At 42.4% G+C, this 21,149-nt stretch overlaps 2 protein-coding genes across 4 annotated transcripts in view; one reads left to right on the forward strand and one right to left on the reverse strand.

Moving 5' to 3' along the window:
• Positions 1-658: 658 nt before the first annotated feature.
• On the reverse strand, positions 659-20,452 carry cabp1b (calcium binding protein 1b). Of its 3 annotated transcripts, none has more exons than XM_074689866.1 (8): positions 19,551-20,451; positions 7,259-7,426; positions 6,444-6,474; positions 6,193-6,336; positions 5,919-6,028; positions 4,678-4,752; positions 4,501-4,573; positions 659-2,089 (listed from the first exon to the last, which is right to left on the reverse strand). In XM_074689866.1, exons 1-8 carry the CDS (start codon positions 20,196-20,198, stop codon positions 2,064-2,066), a joined length of 1,275 nt encoding a protein of 424 aa, XP_074545967.1. In that variant the 5' UTR covers positions 20,199-20,451; the 3' UTR covers positions 659-2,063. The 3 variants fall into 3 exon arrangements, with proteins under 3 accessions (XP_074545967.1, XP_074545968.1, XP_074545969.1); XM_074689868.1 differs by lacking the exon at positions 19,551-20,451 and adding an exon at positions 11,792-12,324 and having other exon boundaries at positions 661-2,089; XM_074689867.1 differs by lacking the exon at positions 7,259-7,426 and having other exon boundaries at positions 19,551-20,452.
• ggt5b (gamma-glutamyltransferase 5b) overlaps positions 2,021-21,149 on the forward strand; it is a 41,618-nt gene continuing 22,489 nt past the window's right edge. The window contains exon 1 of the mRNA XM_074689865.1: positions 2,021-2,091. The gene's annotated coding sequence lies outside the window, so the exon portion shown is untranslated. The remainder of the gene's footprint in view (positions 2,092-21,149) is intronic.

The following is a 21,149-nucleotide window of genomic DNA, read 5'->3' on the forward strand; positions in this document are numbered from 1 at the left end:
GTGTTTCTCATCATTAAATCTGAGCAAGAAAGCAGATTATTTGTGGAGCTTGTAGGCTTATGTAGGGTGTCATTGATGTTAAGCTACAAAACAACAGCTGTCAAACATTTTTTTCTTATACTGATTCATGAATTGGTTTTATTTCCTTATTTGAACATTGCTTTAAAGGGATACATAAAAAAAAGAATTTCATAAAAGCACAAACATGAGTTCAAAAACTGCTACTGCTACCTGCTCTTCTTCCTTTTCTTACTAAAGACAAGAAAATCAAAAGCACAGTGGTAATGTCAAAAGAAAATTTTAATTTATCAGTACATTTAACAATCTACGTCTCTTCACTTTAACGGCTAAAAATCTCGGCCTTGTCCCATTTTATTTGAACATAATTTTAAGTGAAGTCATATCAGAAAGCTGTATTGTTTTAAGATAAGCTTGAAACCTGCATGCTGTTTGAAACAAAGCTTACAGTGTAAGTGAGTCAGATTTTTGAATGTTTGGAGGTCGATACTTCCACAGAGCTGGGGCTGCGATGGCAAAAACTGTCCCCTCAAGGTGAGGTACTTGGTCTCGGCGATGGCCGGTGAGGATCGATGTATCTCACAAGAAAATAAGAAAGAACGATATTCAACAGACAACACCTCTGTGCTCAAGTTCCAATAAAAATCTTTATTTTTATATATATTCTGCTACAAATTCCAGTTGTTTTCTTGCATGCATAGTTTCACACAGTAAAATCACAAAGTAAGGTTTCCCTTCGGAGGAGTATCTTAACTTTCCAGCATGCTTAAACCCTCCTTCTCAAGCAGCTATATAATCCCTTCATGAAACACATTTCTTAGACTACTGTGTACTCTCACTGCACTGAATAAGACTGAAAATTTGTAAACTTTCTTTGGCTTTTTTGCATAACAGATGATTTTCCTGTTTCTTTACTGACATATAATAAAGGTTAGGGTAGGGTAAATGACTTGGGCTTGTAGATTATGCTTGGGGGCAGTTAAAGGAGGTTGATTGTTCGACTCAGAGTGAGGTAATAAAGTCAAAGATAAACTGCTCTGCCTCAGTAAAAAAATAACAAAGATGAAAAAACATCCAAACTGTTGTATAGACTTTGTAAACTCACAAAACTTTGACAAAAAAAAAAACACTTAACAAAGCTCTGGTGAAAATTAAAGCAATGACAATATGTAACATCTCTTTGATCACTTTCTAGATGATCAGACTCATGCAAAGTCTTAGTCAAAATTAGCAAAATAATACATATAAACAAAAAAAGGCCTATCACAGCAGTCAGAGCTAGCATCTCACTGTACACAAAGAGAGTTTCCTTTGCACACGAAGGAGTCTAATGCACACTGAGATTGACATAGATCACAGTAATATAGGCATAAAGTTATCAGGAGCTGCATCAGTGCTACATGACACATAGTTACAAAACAAATATCAGCTTTTCTTAACCAGGGTTTGACAGAAGTCTTCGAGGACATCTTAAATTTACAGTAAAGGATGAAGATAAACGTTAGATTGCACACAAAAAAAACCCACACACAGCTTTAACATGATCACACAGGTTTTCAATATTGCCATTTTGTATTTGTGCTTAAGACATCCTCAGCATTAGAAAACAATGTGCTGTATTGGTTCTGGCTGGCATAATGCTGTAATTCAAAATGTGTTTTATTAATTGCTACAGTTATTAACTTTGAGCAAAACACCCCCTACTCTCACAGAGTCAACAGCCACAACAGCATCAGAAATATTGTTATTACTTAAGGAACTCTTTTAAAATATACTTTATAAAGTGCAGCTGTTGGTTTAGTTTATGCTTAAAGAAACAGCAGCTGCATCTCATCAACAGTGTGGCTCCCAGCTGCTGTTGTCAGCCTTTGTGCTTCAGCGTGGCAGTTTCAGGACAGGGCTGATATGTTTTGTTTTCTTGTTCATTGACAGTTCAAAAGTTCAAGATCCGTCAGGATTCTGCACTCGTCTTCCTCTTCCTCTCCTCTTTCAACCATGTGGAGAATCCTCATCTTGTTTTGACCCGTTTGACTGTTCGAGGAAGCTCATCGGGACATCATCCGGACAAATTCTGTGAGTTGAAGTAAAAGATAGTTTGTGTCAGCACTCTGAATGGGCATAAAGCAAAAGTACTATTCATCATAGGCCTGGGCAATAAAATGGTAAAGATATTTATTGTGAGATAACTATTCCTTGATAGAAATATGAGACTTGGCCGATAGCATTACAGTAGAATTCATTCGTTCATGTTTTGACGGATGTATGATTAGCCAGTTGTATCTGGGTGAAGGAGATGCAAATATAATCATTTAGCGCTTGCAGGGTGACTTATCAAACCTGAAACTGTAAGCGGCTGCTGTTTTTGTCTCTATATTTAGCAAACTTGCACAGTGCTACACACAAATGGCTACGGTCATTGTGGCGCGGAAGTACAATGAAGAGTAATTATCAAGCATTTAGAATAAAAATGTAGGGGTTCAATGACGTTATGAATTAAGAATATCCCCTGATGGAGTCTAGACACTGGTGGTGGTAAGAGTCTTGGGAAGGCTGGATCTTGATGATATGGTGATGATTTATTCATTTCATTCATTCATTTTCTGAAACTGCTTATCCTGTTCAGCATCGCGGGTGGCTGGAGCCTATCCCAGCTGTCATTGGGCGAGAGGCAGGGTACACACTGGATTGGTTGCCAGTCAATCGTAGGGCTGACAAATAGAAACACACAACCATTCACTCACATACTCACACCTAGGGACAATTTAGAGTGATCAATTAACCTGGTGAGCATGTTGTTGGACTGTGGGAGGAAGCTGGTGTGCCCATGCAAGAACATGCAAACTCCACACAGAAAGGCCCACCGGCCGAGGTAAGGACTTGGACTGGTGACCTTCTTGCTGTGAGGCTGTAGCGCTAACCGTTGCGCCACTGTGTAGCCAATTTATATCGTGCTAAATATCGATATCAACTGATATGAAAAAAAATATCACAATACGCTTTTTTCTCAGATTGCCCAGCCCTATTTCATCAGTTAGTCAAATAGTTCCCTACCAACAATACAAGTTCCATATGGTATATGTGTAGTTGTGCAGTGTTTATAAAGTTCCTCTCAGATCCCTTTGGCACGGCAAAAGTTTGCATTTTTCTCCAGTTCTTAATCTCAAATTGTCACACCCACATAACCAACAACTAGTGCTTTCATATGTTATTTTGATTTTTTTTATATAACTAAGGAAGATTACAGATGCCCATAACCATTTGACAGTTATATTACAGTGCAGTCAAGGGCAAGTAAAATCAATTCAAGGAATACAATTCAGGATGAGTTAAAAGTCATAAAACTATTTTTGTAATTTGTGTGTTATAAAGACCTTGTGTGCATCATTAGACTGTGTCTGGGTCGCTAAAACTGATCCCCAAAGAAGGTCCCATATTGTGTAAAAATCACTTTATTAAGTCTTTTCGGACCCTGGAAATGTGAGTATTTTAAATGCTGGAGCAGATGTAAGAGCTTTTCCTCAGTGTCCCCCTGACTCTATGTGAGCTTCAGGATGCTAACTTTAGCTGTAGTTAGCCTGTTGTTTCAGCCGGTAATTTTACGGTAAACGAGCTAGGCTGTTTTCTAAACATTGTGCGCTCGGAGCTTGTGGCTCCGCTCTCAGTGACGTGGAAGAGCGGGGCGGTATCAGCGGTGGCTCATTTACATATGAAGGTCACGCCCACTAAATCAGAGCGTTCTGAACAGAGGGGCTATGAGAGCCTGGAAACAATGCTGCTGTGCTTGATTTATTGGCTTTTTGGACCAAAACATGTTACTGCCATTTCATAAAGACATCAATGATCCATATTAAACTGCAGAAAAGGAGAATAATGTGGGACCTGTAACTGTTGCAGATCATATATTGTGCGTGCTCGACTATAGTGTGGTTGCTATTTTTCTCTTGAAGTGCTGCTCAAAACCTTTAAAATGACTAAGGACCCTGCCTAATTTCTCTGTTGCTTTTAAAAGTTGACATGAAGTATCTTCTGGTCTTAAATTCACATTAATGTGGACTATCATACCCATAACCAACAAATTCTAGCTCTTCAGCTGCTTGATCATGCTTGATCGGCTCGCACACAGACTGCAGGGGAAATCTGAAATCATGTTTTGAACAGCTGCAGCTGTTCCAGAATTTTCCTTCCCTGACAGCCTGTTTGCATCTTTTCCTCAGTGGGTAATCTATGAGGTGACATAATCCCTTGGTATGGAGATAATCTGACAGACAGACCTGCTGCGTCATCCCTTCACCTCACTATCAGCAGGGTGTTGGGATAACAGGCGAACATTTGGGGATTTTTGCTCATGCTCTGGATTGTGTGTGTGCATGTGTGTGTTTAAGAGACAGGGTGGTGCCAATCTGAAGCCACCTGCAGACTCCTAACTCCCCAAAGTCGAAGAATTTGTAAGTCTGCTTTCAAATGCTGCATTGGATTCTTAACCTTCAAAGTCTACGTGTCCATCTCCATTGAGGTCGATGTCTCGCAGAATGTCCTCCAGATCTCTATGTCCAACCTGAAAGGTGGTGAAAGGTGTGAATGTTTGTGGCTCATTGTTTAGACATCATGATGGATGTGGAGTCACAGAGAGGAGGACAGACTCCCCTAGCAGCTCTGTACCTGTTGTCCCAAAAGTTTCTTCATCGCCTCTCTGAGTTCAGCTGTGCTGATCTGGCCATCACCGTTAGTGTCGAACTGAGAATGGGAGGCAAAAAGGCAAAACAGGAAGTCAAACTAAACTGACTTCGAACTATAAAAACATTTTGAAAACTTGCAACCATCAATGACATTAAAGAGGGGGTATTGGGCTTTTTTAGGCTTCATACTGTCACTTTGGTTTCCTTGCAAAAGAATAGAATCCCTATTTTCTCACGCTGATGTTTTAGAAAACCCTTATTTCAGCCTCTGTCTGAAACACTCGTTTTAGCGGCTTTCTCTTTAAGACTCCCTGCTCCTCAAACCACCTTCCCTCTGATTGGTTAACCCTTTGGAGGCCTAATAGGGAGCAGACCTTGGTGTTTGAGGCCCACACCTACAACGAGTCATGACCCCTGGTAAGGAGATCCTTATGTGATGACCTCATCGTTTTAACAAGTCTTGTGAAGATCTCAGGAAGATTTTGAGCAGTTTACAGACAGTTTCAGGGATTTCTACAACATATGACACATGAAGAGGTTTGAAAATCAGCATTTTTAGCATGAATATCCTGCATTGTTATTTCATGTTCATGTTTGAAATATAGGAAAGCACAGCACCCGCTCTTTAATTTACCAAACCGCATATGCTACGCCTACTTGAAAATCAGAAACTTGCAATCTACAAGCCTATCCCAAGAAAGTTTTTCTACACAGCTATGCATGTTTTAGTAAGTATTTCATCCTTGTGTTCTAACTTTCATTCTTGAGCTCCTGCTAAAACAGGGTTGATCATGAAAATTGGGGACAAAATGGAGATAAAGAGACTTCTACTTCTTGCTTTGCCTACTTCACTTTTTTTTCCAACCTTTCTTTTTACTCTTCTGTATTTTTATCTTCTCCTTTTGTTGCTTGGGACAGACGTGTCTGCCAAATGAAACTGTAGAACTGTCCTTCTATTTTTTCCCCTCAGGAAAAAGTAGGTAAAGGTAAAGCATACAGACAAATCTGGCAAGGGTTAAGCTTGGTTTATACCTTACGCCAGATTGATGCTGTAGCCTGTAGCCTGCATACCAACGCACTTAGCTAATGGGCATCTTCTCCCAAACGTAACTATATATTAAAACAACACTGACAGCAAACCCTGTGACTGGTCTCCTGAACAGGATCAGATTTCTCTTAGTAACGACAGTTGCTCACATGTCTTCTACCCATGTTTTTCCTCACCTCTTTGAATGCATCCCTCAGCTCTTTCACCCCAATCATGTCTGCGGTCTCAGCCAGAAGTTTGGGCCCCATGAGCTCCACAAAGTCCTCGAAGTCAACGTGTCCCCCCACTGTTTGGGAGATTAAAAAGAAAAAAAAAAGCTGGGTTGATCTCATGAATGAAATGACATTGCACTGTCAGATGTTGAAACCAAAGCCTGTTTGCTGTGAAAATGTTCAGCTTAAAGAACTAAACTCCATATGTTCATCAAATGTGAAAAAAAAACATGCTTACAGTTCATGTTGATCTGCTGACTCAGTTCAATCAGCTCCATCTCTGTCGGCATGTAGCCCATCGTCCTCATGCAGTTCCCCAAGTCTTTACAGCCGATAAACCCGTCTTTGTCTTTGTCAAACTCCTTGAAAGCCTCACGCAGCTCTATGAGTGACAGAATCAGCGTGAGAATGTAAGAGAAAAAAAGTTGAAGCTAGTGAAGAATCGCTTTTTTTTGTTCATTCTTTATTTATCCAATAACATACACATACCATCCATTTCTTCTGGCCTCAACTCTCGGTCCTGTAAAGGATCAAAGTTCAAGGTTAATGCTGATATCTTGAAATCTAATTTGCAGCATTCCTCTCACAATGTGAAACCATGAAAATAAATCAGGGACTACAGGTATGTGTCGCAGCAGAGTGCCAGGCGCCTGCAGGGTTCTTTCCAGGCCAAGAGGAAGAAGGGGCTTATCAGTGAGATCACCTTTGGAAGGAAACCTGCAGACTCCCGGTACTCTGAGATAGATGAGCCGTGACAAAACATTACACACATATTTTATCGTTCATGTCCGTGGAGAAGGCAATAGGAGTATGTTTGAAGAATTTGTGCAGATGCAAAGTGTGCTACATTCCTAACACTGGTCAGTCCATTGGGTTTAAGTGAGTGAATCTCACCTGCTTGCTGCAGGAGCTGTGTCAGATCACAAAACAGTCAGTAACAAAGCCTGGTCTACAGAAAGGTTATCTAACATCCTCTTTTCTTTGATCACAAGACCGTGTGTTCTTGTGTTGCCACTGCGGGAAGCTAAACTTTCACCCCTTATCCTGCTACAAATGTCCGCTTTGTGTTACAGTGACGCACCCACATGCACAAACACACACACACACACACAGACTCTTGCAGACTTCAAAGTGCAAAGATTTCTCCCCCAGAATTAAGACAGTCTCCTTTTTCCACGCTCACGTGCATGCTGTAAGTAGTCATCAGTCGTGTAAGTTAAAAGTATATCCTGTTATTGTGCATGTGCTGTCTGTGCGCTAATCTCTTCGATTGCATGCACATGATGTTTTCTGGACTTACGTACAGCCTGCCGGCTCTCAGCGAAGCCTTTGCGTAGAAAGATGCACGCAGGCCCCAGTACGCTGTGCATGTTGCCTCCGTTCTGGGCCATGGCTACTAGCGGCTCAAGATAGGCCCCCCCAGAGCCCCCCTCCTCACAGGACTGCACTGCTTTGTAGTTCTTCTTCTGGTCCTGGAGCAGCATTCCGGGCAGGGGGGCGGACATGGGAGCAGGGGCAAAGACAGGGGTAGATACAGTGACTAAGAATGTGGCAGCATGGAGTCAACAAAGGGGGGGTGTGATGGGAGGGAGAGGGGGTGTGAGGGCGGTCAAAAGCAGGGTCAGAGACGACGGACATATGTCTGTCAGTCAGAGGGAGGTGTGGAGTCAGGTCAGTCATGATGGAGGGAAGCACCAAAGGCAGAGGTTGTAATTTGTCATGACAAGAGCAACTGATGCCATCCATGAGTGTGTCCCGAGGCCCACGATCCTGCACAACAGGAGGCTTCAAAACAGTTATGTTGTCAACACCCCTTTATGTGACGCAACACTGACGGCCTATTCAGTTTGTGTAGTTTTATTTTTTTGTTTAATATCTTTCTTTGCAATCATCCATCCTCTCAAACTGGAATCAAATGATCCAACAAAGCAGAAAATTTTGTGTCTAGCAGGGTCTGATGTGGTGAGGGGTTCAGTTCTTAGTAGTATGAAAACGTGTTTACAGACCAACTTCCTGGTCCAAACTGAATGGAACTATCCTAAATGTGTGCACACAGTATCAGTGTAATGAATACCTCATTAAATTCCCAAAACTTGAGGTGCACACAGTTTTTATTATCAGGTATCTCTTAAGAGCTTACCTAACTGTGACCATTATGATCATTAGACAGCTATAAACTAAGCACAAAAAGTTTTAAAAAATGTGTGTTTGGTAGATTGTTTATTTCTCTTTTAAATTTTGTCACATTTGAAAGGAACATGCAGTTGTGGAATGAGCAGCAGAGCTGTGTCTGTGAGTTATGTCCATGAAATATTTGCCCAATCTTCTCTGCCAATGTCAAACAGCTTAATCTACTGTTGACTCTTGTTTTGAGCTCCTGGTTCCCTAAAGCCCCGTTTCCACCAAGTGGTTCAGTTTAGTTCATCTCAGCAGGGCACACATTTTGTTGCGTTTCCACTGACTAATCCAGGAAAAGATCTCAAAATAACCAAGTCGAACGGTCCCACTTTTTGGTACCCTTTCGTTAGCGTGCCGGACTAAACAGATCCAATCCCAAAAGGGTACAAAACACGACAGACCGTTGATTGGTGGAAAGACTCGACAGCAGCTGTATTTCTCCTCACCAGAGATGGGTACCGAATGAGGTCCCTTTATAGGTACTGACTGAATTCTCTCAAAAGTATCGGGTACCATTTCACGTAAAATCAAAAGGTACCATGTTTAGGTACTTAAATGCATCTTTAGCCGCGTTTCCACCAAGCCGGTTCGTCTTGGTATGGCGTGCATTTTGTGGCGTTTCCACTGACTTATCCCAGGACAGATCCCCAAATAACCAAGACGAGCCGTCCCACTTTTTGGGACCCTTTCGTATGGGTGCCAGAATGAACCGATCCTCTACCGGAAGGTGGAGCAACACACTGCAGACCATTGATTGGTCAAAAGAATCGTCACTTACCCGGACAGCAGCTGCATTTCTCCTGGCGACACACAGACTTCTCTGGAAACAAAGCTTGGTTCACTTTGTATCAAAGAGCTACATGCCAATCACAGAGAAGACAAAATGCTGCACATCTTCCATCTATGCTCTTTGTTTGCTGTGTCACGTTTTTCTTCTTTGTAGCGGGGTAAACTGTGTCCCACTGCTACAGCGTCACACTATTGTTTAACAGCTGCGGCTTTCGGCATCCAGCTTACACGCCGCCTACCACGAGAGGGCACAGTTTTGCTGTGGAAATGCAAACGGGATCAGGCTTAACTGTACCAAACCGTGCCAAACTGTACTGAACCGATCTGGACTGCTTGGTGGAAACACGCCTTTTGTGACTGTGAGGGAGTGGGAGAACAGGTTATTTTCCATGCTGGACATGAACACAGCATTGCAGGGTTATATATTGAATAATAAATATGTTAAATTGAAAAACAAATTATACTTTATATAACAAATTGATATTTTTTACCACATAAATACAAAAATGTTGAGTACCGGTGTCGATTGCCAGGTACCGGGCATCGGTACCATATCATTTCAAATGTGAAAGGTACCCATCCCTACTCCTCACAGCACACAGACTTCTCTGAAACAAAACTTGATTGTGCTTTCTAACAAAGAGCTTTGTAACAATCACAAAGAAGGGAAATTACTGGATGTCTTCCATTGTTGCTTTTTGTTTACTGTATTGCATTTTCTTCTTTGTTGGATTTGTTAGCATGGTACACTGTGTTGCGCTGCTATGGAGTCACACTATTGCATAACTGACGCACTACATAGGAACATACATAATTTTTCCAATCCAATCATTAAATCCACTATAAACATCAAACACGAGTCTATGGCAGGATGAGCTGTTTAGCATTGGCAGAGAAGATTCGGCACATTTTTCATACTCAGTTCTGCTGCTTCTCCCACAAATGGTTGGATGAGTGGCAAAATGGCATGTTCCCTACAAATGTGGCACCGTATCAAAGGGACATTAATAGGCTTTCTAACAGTATAAGAGTTATTGCCAAGTCATTGCTACAGCAGAGATATAATCTAAAAGCACATTTCATTTGTTTTTTGTGCTGAATTTAAATAATTTATGTTTTGCTGCAGTTAACTCGAAACACTTCAAAATCCCAACTCTAAGCACCCTGACTAAGAGTAAACTACCCCTTTGAAAAGCTCAAATGTATTTTTGACCCATTCAAACTGACCTGTTCGGTGTATTTAGACTTGTGACTGAAATGTTTTTTGAATGGCTGCAAAATGACGGTATATTTCATGCATGTTAGAAAATAACTGTGCCATCCAGAAGATGAGGCTAAAGTTCAGCCAGCCATTTCATTATAATCACCAATTAGCCAATCAACCAGGGGGCAAAAAATGCTTTCACCGCAGTGATCCCAATTACAGAGAGAGCTACAGGTTAATTAAAAACAGCCAATCACTGCCTGCCAGGGGACGTAAAAGGCTCCCTGTAAATAAGCCAAATGTGGTCCAACCATGGCTCAGATGAATGTCTCTTCACAGAGTGTAGCAGCCGTGTCTAAGACTGTTGAAAGAAAATGTACCACGCATCTTCGTCAAGCAAGTATGAGGTGTGTTTAAAGCTCTAACATCTCTGCATGTGGCCAAGTCTTCAATTACTGCAGCTCATCATCCGAGTCAGAAGAGGAGAATCCAGCTCGAGCGAGAGAAGTGGCCTCACTGTCAGAGCGAATTACCGAAGACCATTTCTGTTCCCCTCCTCAGATGTGAGCTAGTCCCAATCTGCAGATGCTCAACAAACAGACACGATGAGGAATTAATATGCACACAAACATGCAAATATCCAGAGTATGTAAAGCTCCACACATGACCTTAACTCTCCATCTGTTACCATGCCAGCTCGTGCCGTCAGTCCCCTCCACAGGAACGGATGCCCACTGGGTAATCTGACCCAGTGATGCATGGAGCGAGCCTGTCTGTGGGTACATCGTGCCAGAGAAGTACTACGAGAGCCATGCGCTCTCTTTTTTAGTTATATAATGTTGAAAATCAAATAATTATAATCCTGAAGGAGTGTCAAAGAAAGCCAGAATAACTCTCAAACCCCATTTTCCTACAGATGGCATGAACAGTTGCTTGTCATATTGAGCTTCCTCAAGGATGTGCAGCTGCTGATACGAAAGGAGAATTTATTCGTAGGGATGTCTGCGTGCTAGACTGAGTATCTACTCGAGCGTACAAAGAAGGATGGCAGATGCAAAAGATTTCTCGTTGCACGGTGGTTATCTTGTTGAGCCTTTATGAAACTTGCTGTCTTTTTCGTATCTTAATGAAGAATCCTCACTTTCATCCCAAAGACTTCTAGCCTGCGGTTAAATGAGATAATGTAAGCACACCTGTCTGCAGGACTTCCTTTGACTGGTAATCTCCTGCAGGTACAGGTTCAACAGAGAAGCATCTTCTAGAGACGCTGAAGTTTTGTGGTGTGATTGAAATTCACGAAAGCCACCTGATCAAGGAAAATCACCTCTTCTGGCTGCTATCTTTAGTTTTTTTGCAGTTAAAACATGCTAACAGAAATCTTTCATATCCAAGATGATTACATGATAAAGTCCCTGCAGAATGACCTTTAAAGTAAACGACAAACACTGAAACTCTACGCTCTTATCCTGGTGGATTGGTCTTACAATATTCTACCTTTGCTTGGACTCCAACTACACCAAACACAAAGAACAGTCTGTTAGTGGATCAGGCAGCACAAAAGGTTCAGTCAGTTCAGGTCCAGTCAGTCAGGTTTGGGACACACCAGAAGACAAACATGCACCAACACTCAGGGGGATTCAGGAAGAAGCCTCAAAGCGGACCTTACCTTCTTGGTGAAAATTTTAAGCGACTTTACAGAGTTGCCCATTGCAAATAGGAAATCCTTCTTGTTTTATGTTTTCTCTCTAACTGTATCAGTGTGGCTGTATGTGCCTGCACATGTATGCATGTGTGTTTGCGTGTGCTCCCGGGCATGCATGGGAATAGGGGTGATTAGAAAAGGGGAAAGGGTTCACGGGGTCATCGGCTAATATACGAGGACATTTGGGGAGAGGCAGGGAGAGTAGCAGAGGTATCATAGGAGGTGGGAAGGAGAGGACGGAGGAGTGTACAGGGAGGACCTAGAGGCGAGGATGCTGGGAGGGACGAGGGGAGGGGACACTGAGACAAAGGAGGAAATATGTAAACAAGAACAAAGACAGGATCGGAACAACACAGAGATAAGTAAGGGGAGAGGAAGCATGCATGCGATCAGAGCGAGATGCAAGCGCCAAGAGGAGGAATAGCAAGATTGCTTATTCATTCCATCCTCTCTCCCACTGTGTCTTCCCTCCCTGCCTGCCTCCCTCCCCTCTACTCTCTCTGCCTCTCTTTGCTCTCTATTTTTCCTCACTCTCTTCCTCCCCTCTCTTGCTTCCCCCCAGTTTTAAACCAACTATGCGAATGTGACAGAAGAAGCCAGTTCGGACAAGCATATTACCTTCCCCTGAGCGAGACGATGGAGACACTAATCCAAACAAGCGTGCACAGTCACACACGCGCTCACACACACACACGCACACACACACACACACACACACACACACACACACACACACACACTTGATTAAACACACAGGGATGTGGGACCGTGGAGCTAAAAATATAACACACGCTCCCTCTTTTTTTTTCAGTCCCTTCTCCTCCACATCTCTCCCCCATTCTCCCCCTTGCATCCTCTCCTCTCTTTCCATATTTTACAAACACAAAAATATTAACACACACAAACACACACACACATGAGTGCCAAACACACACATGTAGAGGCAGCACAAAGTCATGCTAAGCTTGAAGGACATGGACTCAGATCAAAGCAAAATGTTCAATAAAGGACGCATGGATCCTCAACCACCAAGGATGCAAACCTAAGCACGTGCCAACACACGCACACACACACACACACACACACACACACACACACACACACACACACACACACACACACACATACACACACACACAAAAAATCTCCTTTTTATTCCCTTTCATCCACACACATACTGAACAGAGTACTGTATTTGTAAGTGCTGCCAAAGATAGGACCCCACTGAAACCATCCTTAAAAAGTAACAGTGAGGATGTTTTATTCATAAATTTGCACTTCACCCAAGCACTACCATGTTTGTTACACTGCTATGCTGCTTCTTTAGACACATATCAAAATGCTTTTAGATCAATTTCTTTACAGAAATACAAACAGCTCGTGGAACATATTAAAATGTTTCAGTAGATAGGGCATCACTTAAGCTTGGTGGTTAAATCAAAGACGCAGCCCATGGTTCAACTCTACCCTCAACCTTTCACCACGTATTGGTGCTTTCCTATTTCCTGTTTGCTTACCGAAGCATTGGTACCTTGTGCAAATGTATATATAAAAAAAAAAGACTTTCACGTAAGCTATTGAATCTCCAGTCATTTGAAATGTTGAATGTATTTAATAACCGGCATCTGTCTGTGCCCATGAGGTCAATTAAAGAATTCGCAATTAATGTCTGCAGACACTGCAGGCAGCCTTGAACAAACAGTATGATAATCTGCATTATACATCAGCTGAGCTGTTCTCGAATTGTTGGCAAAGGCTAGTTAAAGGCGCTGTGAAGACTATCCAGAAAAGCTAATGTTGTCAAAAGGGTATGAGTCTTTCCAAGGTGAGCGTTTGAGGCAAATTAATAGAGATCAGATCTTCTTTCTAACATAAGACTTAAGACCCAATCCATACTGATACAGTAGACAACATAGTAAAACATAAAACAAACAAAACATTCTCAATTTTAAGCCAGTTATTAAATAGAGTTGCAACAACCTAAGTGCAATACGTAACGGCATGGTATGTAGGGACGCACCGATCCAACTTTTCTGGTTGGGGTACCGATGCCTGGGCTTTGGGTATCAGTCCATACCGATACTGGTCTGATACCAGTGTTAAATAATGACCTGCATGCCCTACTGTGGGATAAGACTGGTAATGTTTTGGGTAAAAGGCAAAAAATGAGTAGATGGAAAAACTGAAGTAAATATTTATTTAAACTATAGAATAATACAGAAATTCTATTCAAATGTAAAGTTTTATACCCTGTAGACTGGTAATGCAGCAAAAAACGGTGCATCAAAGGTAATATTTTAAATCAAGTAGCCAAGAGCGCCACTGAAAAAAGGCATGGAGCTGTTTGCCTGGATCGGCACCTTTCCCACTGATACCAATCCAGCTTTGAGGGGTACCGATACCAGGATCAGTTTTGGTGCATCCATAGTTTGTAGCATAGCTTTAGTAACCAGGCTATGTTGAGTGTTACTGTGCAGTGCTCTGACATGTGTCTGAAATATGTAATATTAGTCAATTCAAGTTATGTCCTACCAGTGCTCATCTACCAAGCAGAGCTAACGTGACCTCACTCTTCATTTTATTGATAGACTCTCAAGTTTGAACAGACCACTGCAGAATAACTGCTGACTGTGGTTGGAATGGACATTATCACAAACAGCTCAACCCATGTCTTAGCCTGTGCTCCATCACTCTCCTGTTCAGTATTTATCTGCTCTGACATCGTTTTTCTTTTAGACAGTCTGGCTCCAGTGTCCACCATTACTACAAAATAAATCCAAGAAAACCTTTTCTTCTGGAAAGAAGAGAGATTTTTTTTAGTCATCAATGGGACTAGAGATCTGTGTTGTGAATTAATTCCTCACAGGGCCTGTAATAGTTTTGGTTGGCCATGAGTTACAAGAATCAAGCTGGATTTCATGAGACTAAAGTAACCATGGGAAAACTTCTTTGCACATCTATTTTTCAGGACAGGTGCATTGGAGGGTCAGGTATCCTGTGTAACAATTCTAAGGTAAACACCTGCACACTGTCCAACTTGCAGGTAGAATAAATATTTTTCAACCCATTCATTGCCTGATGAAGGTCCAGTACCAAGATGTTGTAATAAAAATATTTATTCTATCTGAAAGTCGGGACAGTGTGTGGGTGTTTACCTTGGAATTGTTACACATGAGACTAAAGTCGAAATTTTTATAAAAAGTTTTACATTAATTGGAATAAAGAAAACAAAAAAATAATGAAAAAGTTTATAACCTGGTAACCGCTGAGAAAATAAAAACCAAGTGGAAGTGTTAGAAACTTCAGTTCATAAAGTGTTTGGAGGCTACACAATGCTCTTCCAGTCTTTCACCTGTAAATGAAGTGAAGGCTAACTTTTGCCAAAAATGAGAATTTCTTCACATCAATCTTCTCTTGAACTCAAAAATTTAGGCTGTAAATTTGTGGCTTCAATCTTGTATTTTTGATTCTCCTTTTGTTTTATTTCTATGTCCCCTACGCCTAATCATAGTATCTAATTTAGTTCAAAGTGAATGTGCACTGGAGGCTCCAAGTTTCCATATCATAAGCTCAATCTTTAGCCAAAAGTGCTTATTCCAACTTATCTAACTATTTATTTAGGATGAGCAGGGCTTGACCTACAGAAATCCTGAGTAGTGTCTTTGAACAGGAAGTAGTTTTCCAAATAAATGTGGTCTTTATATGGGGACATTTTGTTGTTATTGCCATGTTACACAATAGAGTGCCACAGGAAAGCCAAAATGTTATGTCCCCAAATGAGGACTCACAGTCAGCTCTGCAAAGCGTCCGACTCTCTCATCTCTACCCTCAAAGACAATTCAAAAACACAACATCTAAAACCTCATATCATCTTCCTTCTTTCCCTCTCCTGCTCACTTTGTCTATTCTCTGCCACTCTAATAAACACGTTCACGCCACCGTCGCTTCACATCTCCCTCCCATTCAATATCTGTGCGTCTCCTCTGTCTGTGTGTGGTTCTGCAGATGATTCATCCAGCCTCTCACCGCAGGCTCATTGTGAACTTCAGAACACATCAGACGTCAGACACAGGAGCCGTCAGCTCTCATAACGTCAGCGTGGATAGTGAGCAAGGGCATGAGATCCATTCCCCCCTGCATGTCCCCTCTCTCTGTCGCTCTTTGGATGTATCCCTCACACACTCACTTTGCACTTTTACGTAACATCTTCACATCCGCAGCATCTCGGGGTCAAATTATGTACAAAACAGTAAAAAAAAAACTGAGGTTAAAAGTGTGCAACTTTAGTTTTAGTGTGCAAAACAGCACATACAGGATCTTAATGGAGAATAAAACAATGTTTGCTTTTGTTTTCAAAGACTTCGAGGTCAAACGTAATCCTTTGTCGTCTACTGCCATCAAGTGTGCTCAATGAGCTGAGAGAGGCTGGAGGAGGAAGAAAGGATTGACGTAAGAAGCTCTCATGCCTTTGTCAAAGAAATGACGAGTCTTCTTTTGTTTTTACTGAAGCAAAGTATCGTTTGTATGATTGAAAAAGCAGAGAGAGTGCACTTATTCCATGGGGAAAGGTCTGATCTAACAGTGCAGATTTTCGTTCGCACACTTGCGTCATCTTCTTGTGCTCAGGGTTGAGACCTCACAGTTTTGTCCTGATGATTACTTCAAATCAGAGCAAAGTTTCATGCTTCTGTTTTTGTATTTCTACATGCTGCAGGAAAAAAATATCAACATGTTTCCTCTGTTGTTTTCCCTCCTTCTCTTTTATTTTTATTCCCTGCTCCTTGTCTGGCAGTGATTTTATCTCAGCTCCAGGCAAACATGAATATTTAGCATCGTGCACATGCAGAGTTCGCTCAGGCACTCACATTTCCCTTCCTAATCCCCATCTCAGAAAGGGATTTAAACCAAAGAGAGAATTCTCTACCTCCGTCTCAGCCAGCACAGATATAAAAATATCCATGTGGGTCTAAAAATAGCTGCTTACACTCTCGACATACTTGAGGCATATGCTGCCACGACCATGATGCTGCTGCTCTCTTTGCTCTCACATCTTTCTCCTCATTTCACTCATTTCCCCCTCGCACTTCACTCCCACTCAGACATCATGAAGGGCAGTGTGACCCCTGCTGAGGAGAGAGGAAGGAAAGGGGAAGGGTGATTTTTTTTTTTTGTATGAGGAGATAAAAAAGAAAGGAAACAGCAGACAGGAAGCGTCAGCGAATGTGAGATGAGTAACGAGGAAGCGGGGGCATAATCTGTGTTAAGACCTTTCCTCACGTTGTGCTCGGAGGTGTCAGGAGGGGAGCAGGGGGAGTGAGAAGTCGTCTTACGTAACGATTATCAGCGTCTCTCTCGTCCTGTTTTATTCTTCGTAGCCTTCCTGATTTATCCGATTGCCTCGCATCATTCACTTTCTTTTCTGCTCTTTCGCTTCTCTTGTCTCACTGATGTGACACCCAGGGGGGCTGTTACTCTGTCCGTCTCCATCACACATACACCACATACACACACTTTCTCCCACTCTCTCAGCCATCAGGCCTATTAGTACAAACGCTGCTTGCTCCCTCTGCTGGCTGATACTGGCTTCCTTTAATCTGAGTTTAATTCCAAAAGGAAATTGCCCTCGCCTCAGCGATACAGTTATCTGCAGAGGAGCAGATCTGATCTTAGCGAAAGCTCTGTAATGAAATCTGCGGATTTTCAAAGAGGAACAAAGTCGGTAAAGGTCTCAAAAGAACTTGGGACTAAATTTCGCACATGAACAACATCTGATTAAGCACAGATAACCGGACTTCATTTAACTTCTGCTTTTAACCTCTGAACTTTCCTATAATAAAACTCCTTATAGTGGGTAAGTGAAAAACTACATGAATAAACAAAAAATTTCCTTATTCTTCACCCCAAATTTAAGAGCATTGCATGCCAAAACCTGCTCTTAACTTGTCTTAAATTTGCAAGTCTTCTACTTGATTTGCATTTTTTTGACTACGCAAAACAAAGAAACCCCTTTTGCACTCCTCCACTCTCCTGTAATCAGGTCTTGATGGTCTATTTTTAGCTTCCTCCACTGGCAGCGACTGGAGTGAGTTCTGTAAAAAAAAAAAAAAGGGGGGGGGCTGCATGCAGATCTTGATGTTACATAAGAAAATATGAAATGAGGGAATTAGTCGTGTAGAATTTCTCACCCCTGCATTGTGCGCTGCGTCTGTGCTGCAGCTTCACACAGCATTAAACATGTTTAATTGGGGCTTTGGTGGCGAAAGTGAAACAGAGTGCTGAGGAGCTGCAGAGAAATGCTCAGAAATGCATCCTACTTTCTCTAGCTGCATCTGGTGACGTCGCCATGACATCACAGCAAACAAACTATAATGCACTCACAAAATTTTCATTCATATTTTTTTCACCTAAAGTCTGCAAAGCATCAGGTTTTTTGTACTAAACACAATCTGACATTTGCCTCTGCACACCCGCCAGCAGCTGCAGAGACCTCATGCAGCACTGCGCTGAATGGATTTTTGCCTCATTGGAACCCCTAAGACCGATAGCAGCCCTGGCCTGGATTGAAAGGAGTTATTTCTGGAACACATTAGTGTTCAGGGAGGTAATTGTCTCCTCTTGAGCTTTTTTATCACTCACACTGAGAAGGATTTCAGTGAAACTGGGTGAAGAGATAGCAGAGGGATGAGGAGGGTTATGTTCTGCATAGATGTGTGCAGAGTTTGTGATCCTTTAACCAAAAGGATCAAGTCTTCCTTTAAGAGTTTGGATCAGATTAAATTGAAGACAGAAAGATGGGTTACTCACCTGTCTGTGTGTGTTTGCATCCCTGCGTGTGTGTGAGGGAGAGAGTGACAAGCTCCCATCATGAGAAAGTTTTCCACACAGGGGTGAGCTGATCCCTCTGATGTGGCTCAGGTTTCAGCCACAAAGAAAGCGGCTGTATTCATACTGGGATGCTTCACAGACTCACCCCCCTTCCCCGTCAAACTGATGGACATGAGATCCATACAGGAGACAGATTTGGACTTAGCATGTGCATCCATTTTTAATCTGCTGAACTGGGATGACCTCAGGTCGATAAATCCACGCTACGTGGAGAAGTTGAAACTTTCACAGCTTTCCTATACCACCACATGGTTGAAGGATATAGACTCTGGACAAGGTTATTTTGTAACCCTATTAAATTTAAATTAGTTTTCAACTCCCATCAACACATTTTGTAAATAAGCTGCCATATCTATTGTAACTAATTGTATTCAATCAGTCATTATGTGTTTTGGTTTGTTATACCAAGTCTTCTCTAAGAGGTGGAAACAAGACAGTGAAACCATATGAGTCTCGAACAAAAAAAGTCTTTACAGTGTCCCTCTAAATTGAAAACTTATTTTTCTAGACAAGAATAAAATTTAAGAACTTTTTGTGTAATAAGCAGTAACTTAAATTGCATTAACTTGGCTATTTTGGTGATTTAGCTGCCTGAAAAATTGTCTCCTGCATTGTGTTACAAAATGAAACAACAAAAAACGCAGTAGAAAGCTCCAGAAAAGTGTTTACCTCCCCTTTTCTCCCGTTACAAGCAGGGAAAGAAAAATCAGAGAATAACTAAAATTAGATTGGGTACTCTCAACGGGTTAAAAAAAAACAACTTCCTTTTTTTCTTCACCTCAGTGAGCGCACTGTATTCACTCTTACAAAAGTTTCATTCCCTTTTCTTCCCACTCACCTGCCCAAAGACGGACTTCACAATGGGATGCAGACTGGCGTCATACTCAGACGGAGTCGCGCTCATCCTCTTCCCTTTGCGTTTGGAGGAGGGCTGGACAGGTGCCTTCGTCGCAGGAGGGTCCGAGCTGAGACTGGAGGAAGACCCGGTGATCACTCTTTCTCTGGGTTCGAAAAACAGAGCCGCCTCGTCCTCCTTTTTCTGGTGAGAAGGAGTTGGAGATGTCTTTCTGTCCTGTCTCGAGGCGCCCTGCTGAGGCTGCTCGTGGTGGTGATGAGGGTGTTTGGATCTGGAGGACTTGGTGCGCTCCTTCTGATGCCGACTCGTCCGGTGCCTCACATCCTCTTGTGCGTAACCGTCATCCAGGTGGCTGTGCTGCCGGTGTGAGTGGCTCTTCTGCACGCGGTGATCACTCATGTTTCGGGAGTCTGAATGCCGAGGCTGGCACAGAGGTCTCCGCGCGCTCGTCTCGCACTCTTCTGTCCAGCCTGCATCTCCCCCGCCTCCAGCTGCGGCTGGATGCTGATGCTGAGTTCGGCTCCTCCGGTGATCATGTGGACCATCATTAGCGTGCCCGGACCTGCGTTGGGGGCCGGATGATCTCAGCAGAGAGGTGGTGGACTCGCTTTTAGGCAGAGAGGAGCTCATAGTTCTCTGTCTCTATAGCTCGTGAAGCAGAGTGAAGCTGCTGGAGGCTGGAGGTCGAGTTACAGGAGAGGAAGGAGGTCCTCGATCCGCCACGTGCAGGTGTTTGTCTGCAGCCAGTGGGACCTCCGCTCACTTCTCCACATCCGCAGTCTCCACCATGACTGACGGAGGTGAAAGCAGCAGACACCTGACTGTGAGGAGCTGCTGATGTGTCTGTCAGGCGGTCAGTGTGACGCGTCAGGGGGCTCCGCTAACTTTGGATGACAGCTGCTGGCGCGTGTCACGCGCAGTTCACGCGCGAAGTTCATTAACTCGAACGTCACTGCAGATAGTGGATTGTGCTGCTTGGTCATTACGACCTTATTATGTTATTTCTCCAGAACTCTGTAACTACTGGGTCATGATTAGCATATAAGACAGACCCATAAACGCCTAAAACACTTCAACAAACGAGCAGTGATGTACAAAATAGTCACGTGAGACCTGCAGATGCACCTCAAACCCAACAAGTAGCACATTTGATGTCAGTGCCAGGGTAACAGATGCTTTTTAGTATGACAGGTACCAGAGTCCTAAGGATTGGAAATAATCTTTTTGTCCAGTGCAAAACACACGAGTTACTTAAAAACAAAACAACATGACGAGCAAAAAACTGAAGAACAACTCAAAAATGAACCACAACATAAAATCACCTTGGGTTTTTGGGCTAAACATAGAAACTTGACCTTTTTGGGATGAAAACCACAAAGCAGAAAATCTCTAACAGGATAATAAAACAGGGGTATACACTTGCAGAAATGATATGGGAGAGCACTTTAAAAATTTGTTTATCTACTGTTTGTCTTTGAGTCAAGTGAACATTTTTGCATCACCAAAAATCTTCCAAATTTTAAATGATTTAAAGGAGTAGCACAATGTTTATCAAGCTCGAGTTATTGTATTATTATTGTT

The sequence above is a fragment of the Halichoeres trimaculatus genome, unplaced genomic scaffold (assembly GCF_033239565.1).
Source record: "Halichoeres trimaculatus isolate MK-OKI-2021-1 unplaced genomic scaffold, fHalTri1.1 fHalTri1_scaffold_16, whole genome shotgun sequence".
Lineage (NCBI taxonomy): Eukaryota > Metazoa > Chordata > Actinopteri > Labriformes > Labridae > Halichoeres > Halichoeres trimaculatus.

What these genes read in the sequence shown, in the direction of transcription:
- cabp1b (XM_074689866.1), bottom strand. Translation starts at nt 20,198, where the DNA reads ATGAGCTCCTCTCTGCCTAAAAGCGAGTCCACCACCTCTCTGCTGAGA. An exon ending in GAGGCCAGAAGAAATGGATG is followed by an intron (nt 6,337 to 6,443) that starts GTATGTGTATGT and finishes TGTCACTCATAG; the next exon opens with AGCTGCGTGAGGCTTTCAAG. An exon ending in AGAAACTTTTGGGACAACAG is followed by an intron (nt 4,574 to 4,677) that starts GTACAGAGCTGC and finishes ACCACCTTTCAG; the next exon opens with GTTGGACATAGAGATCTGGA.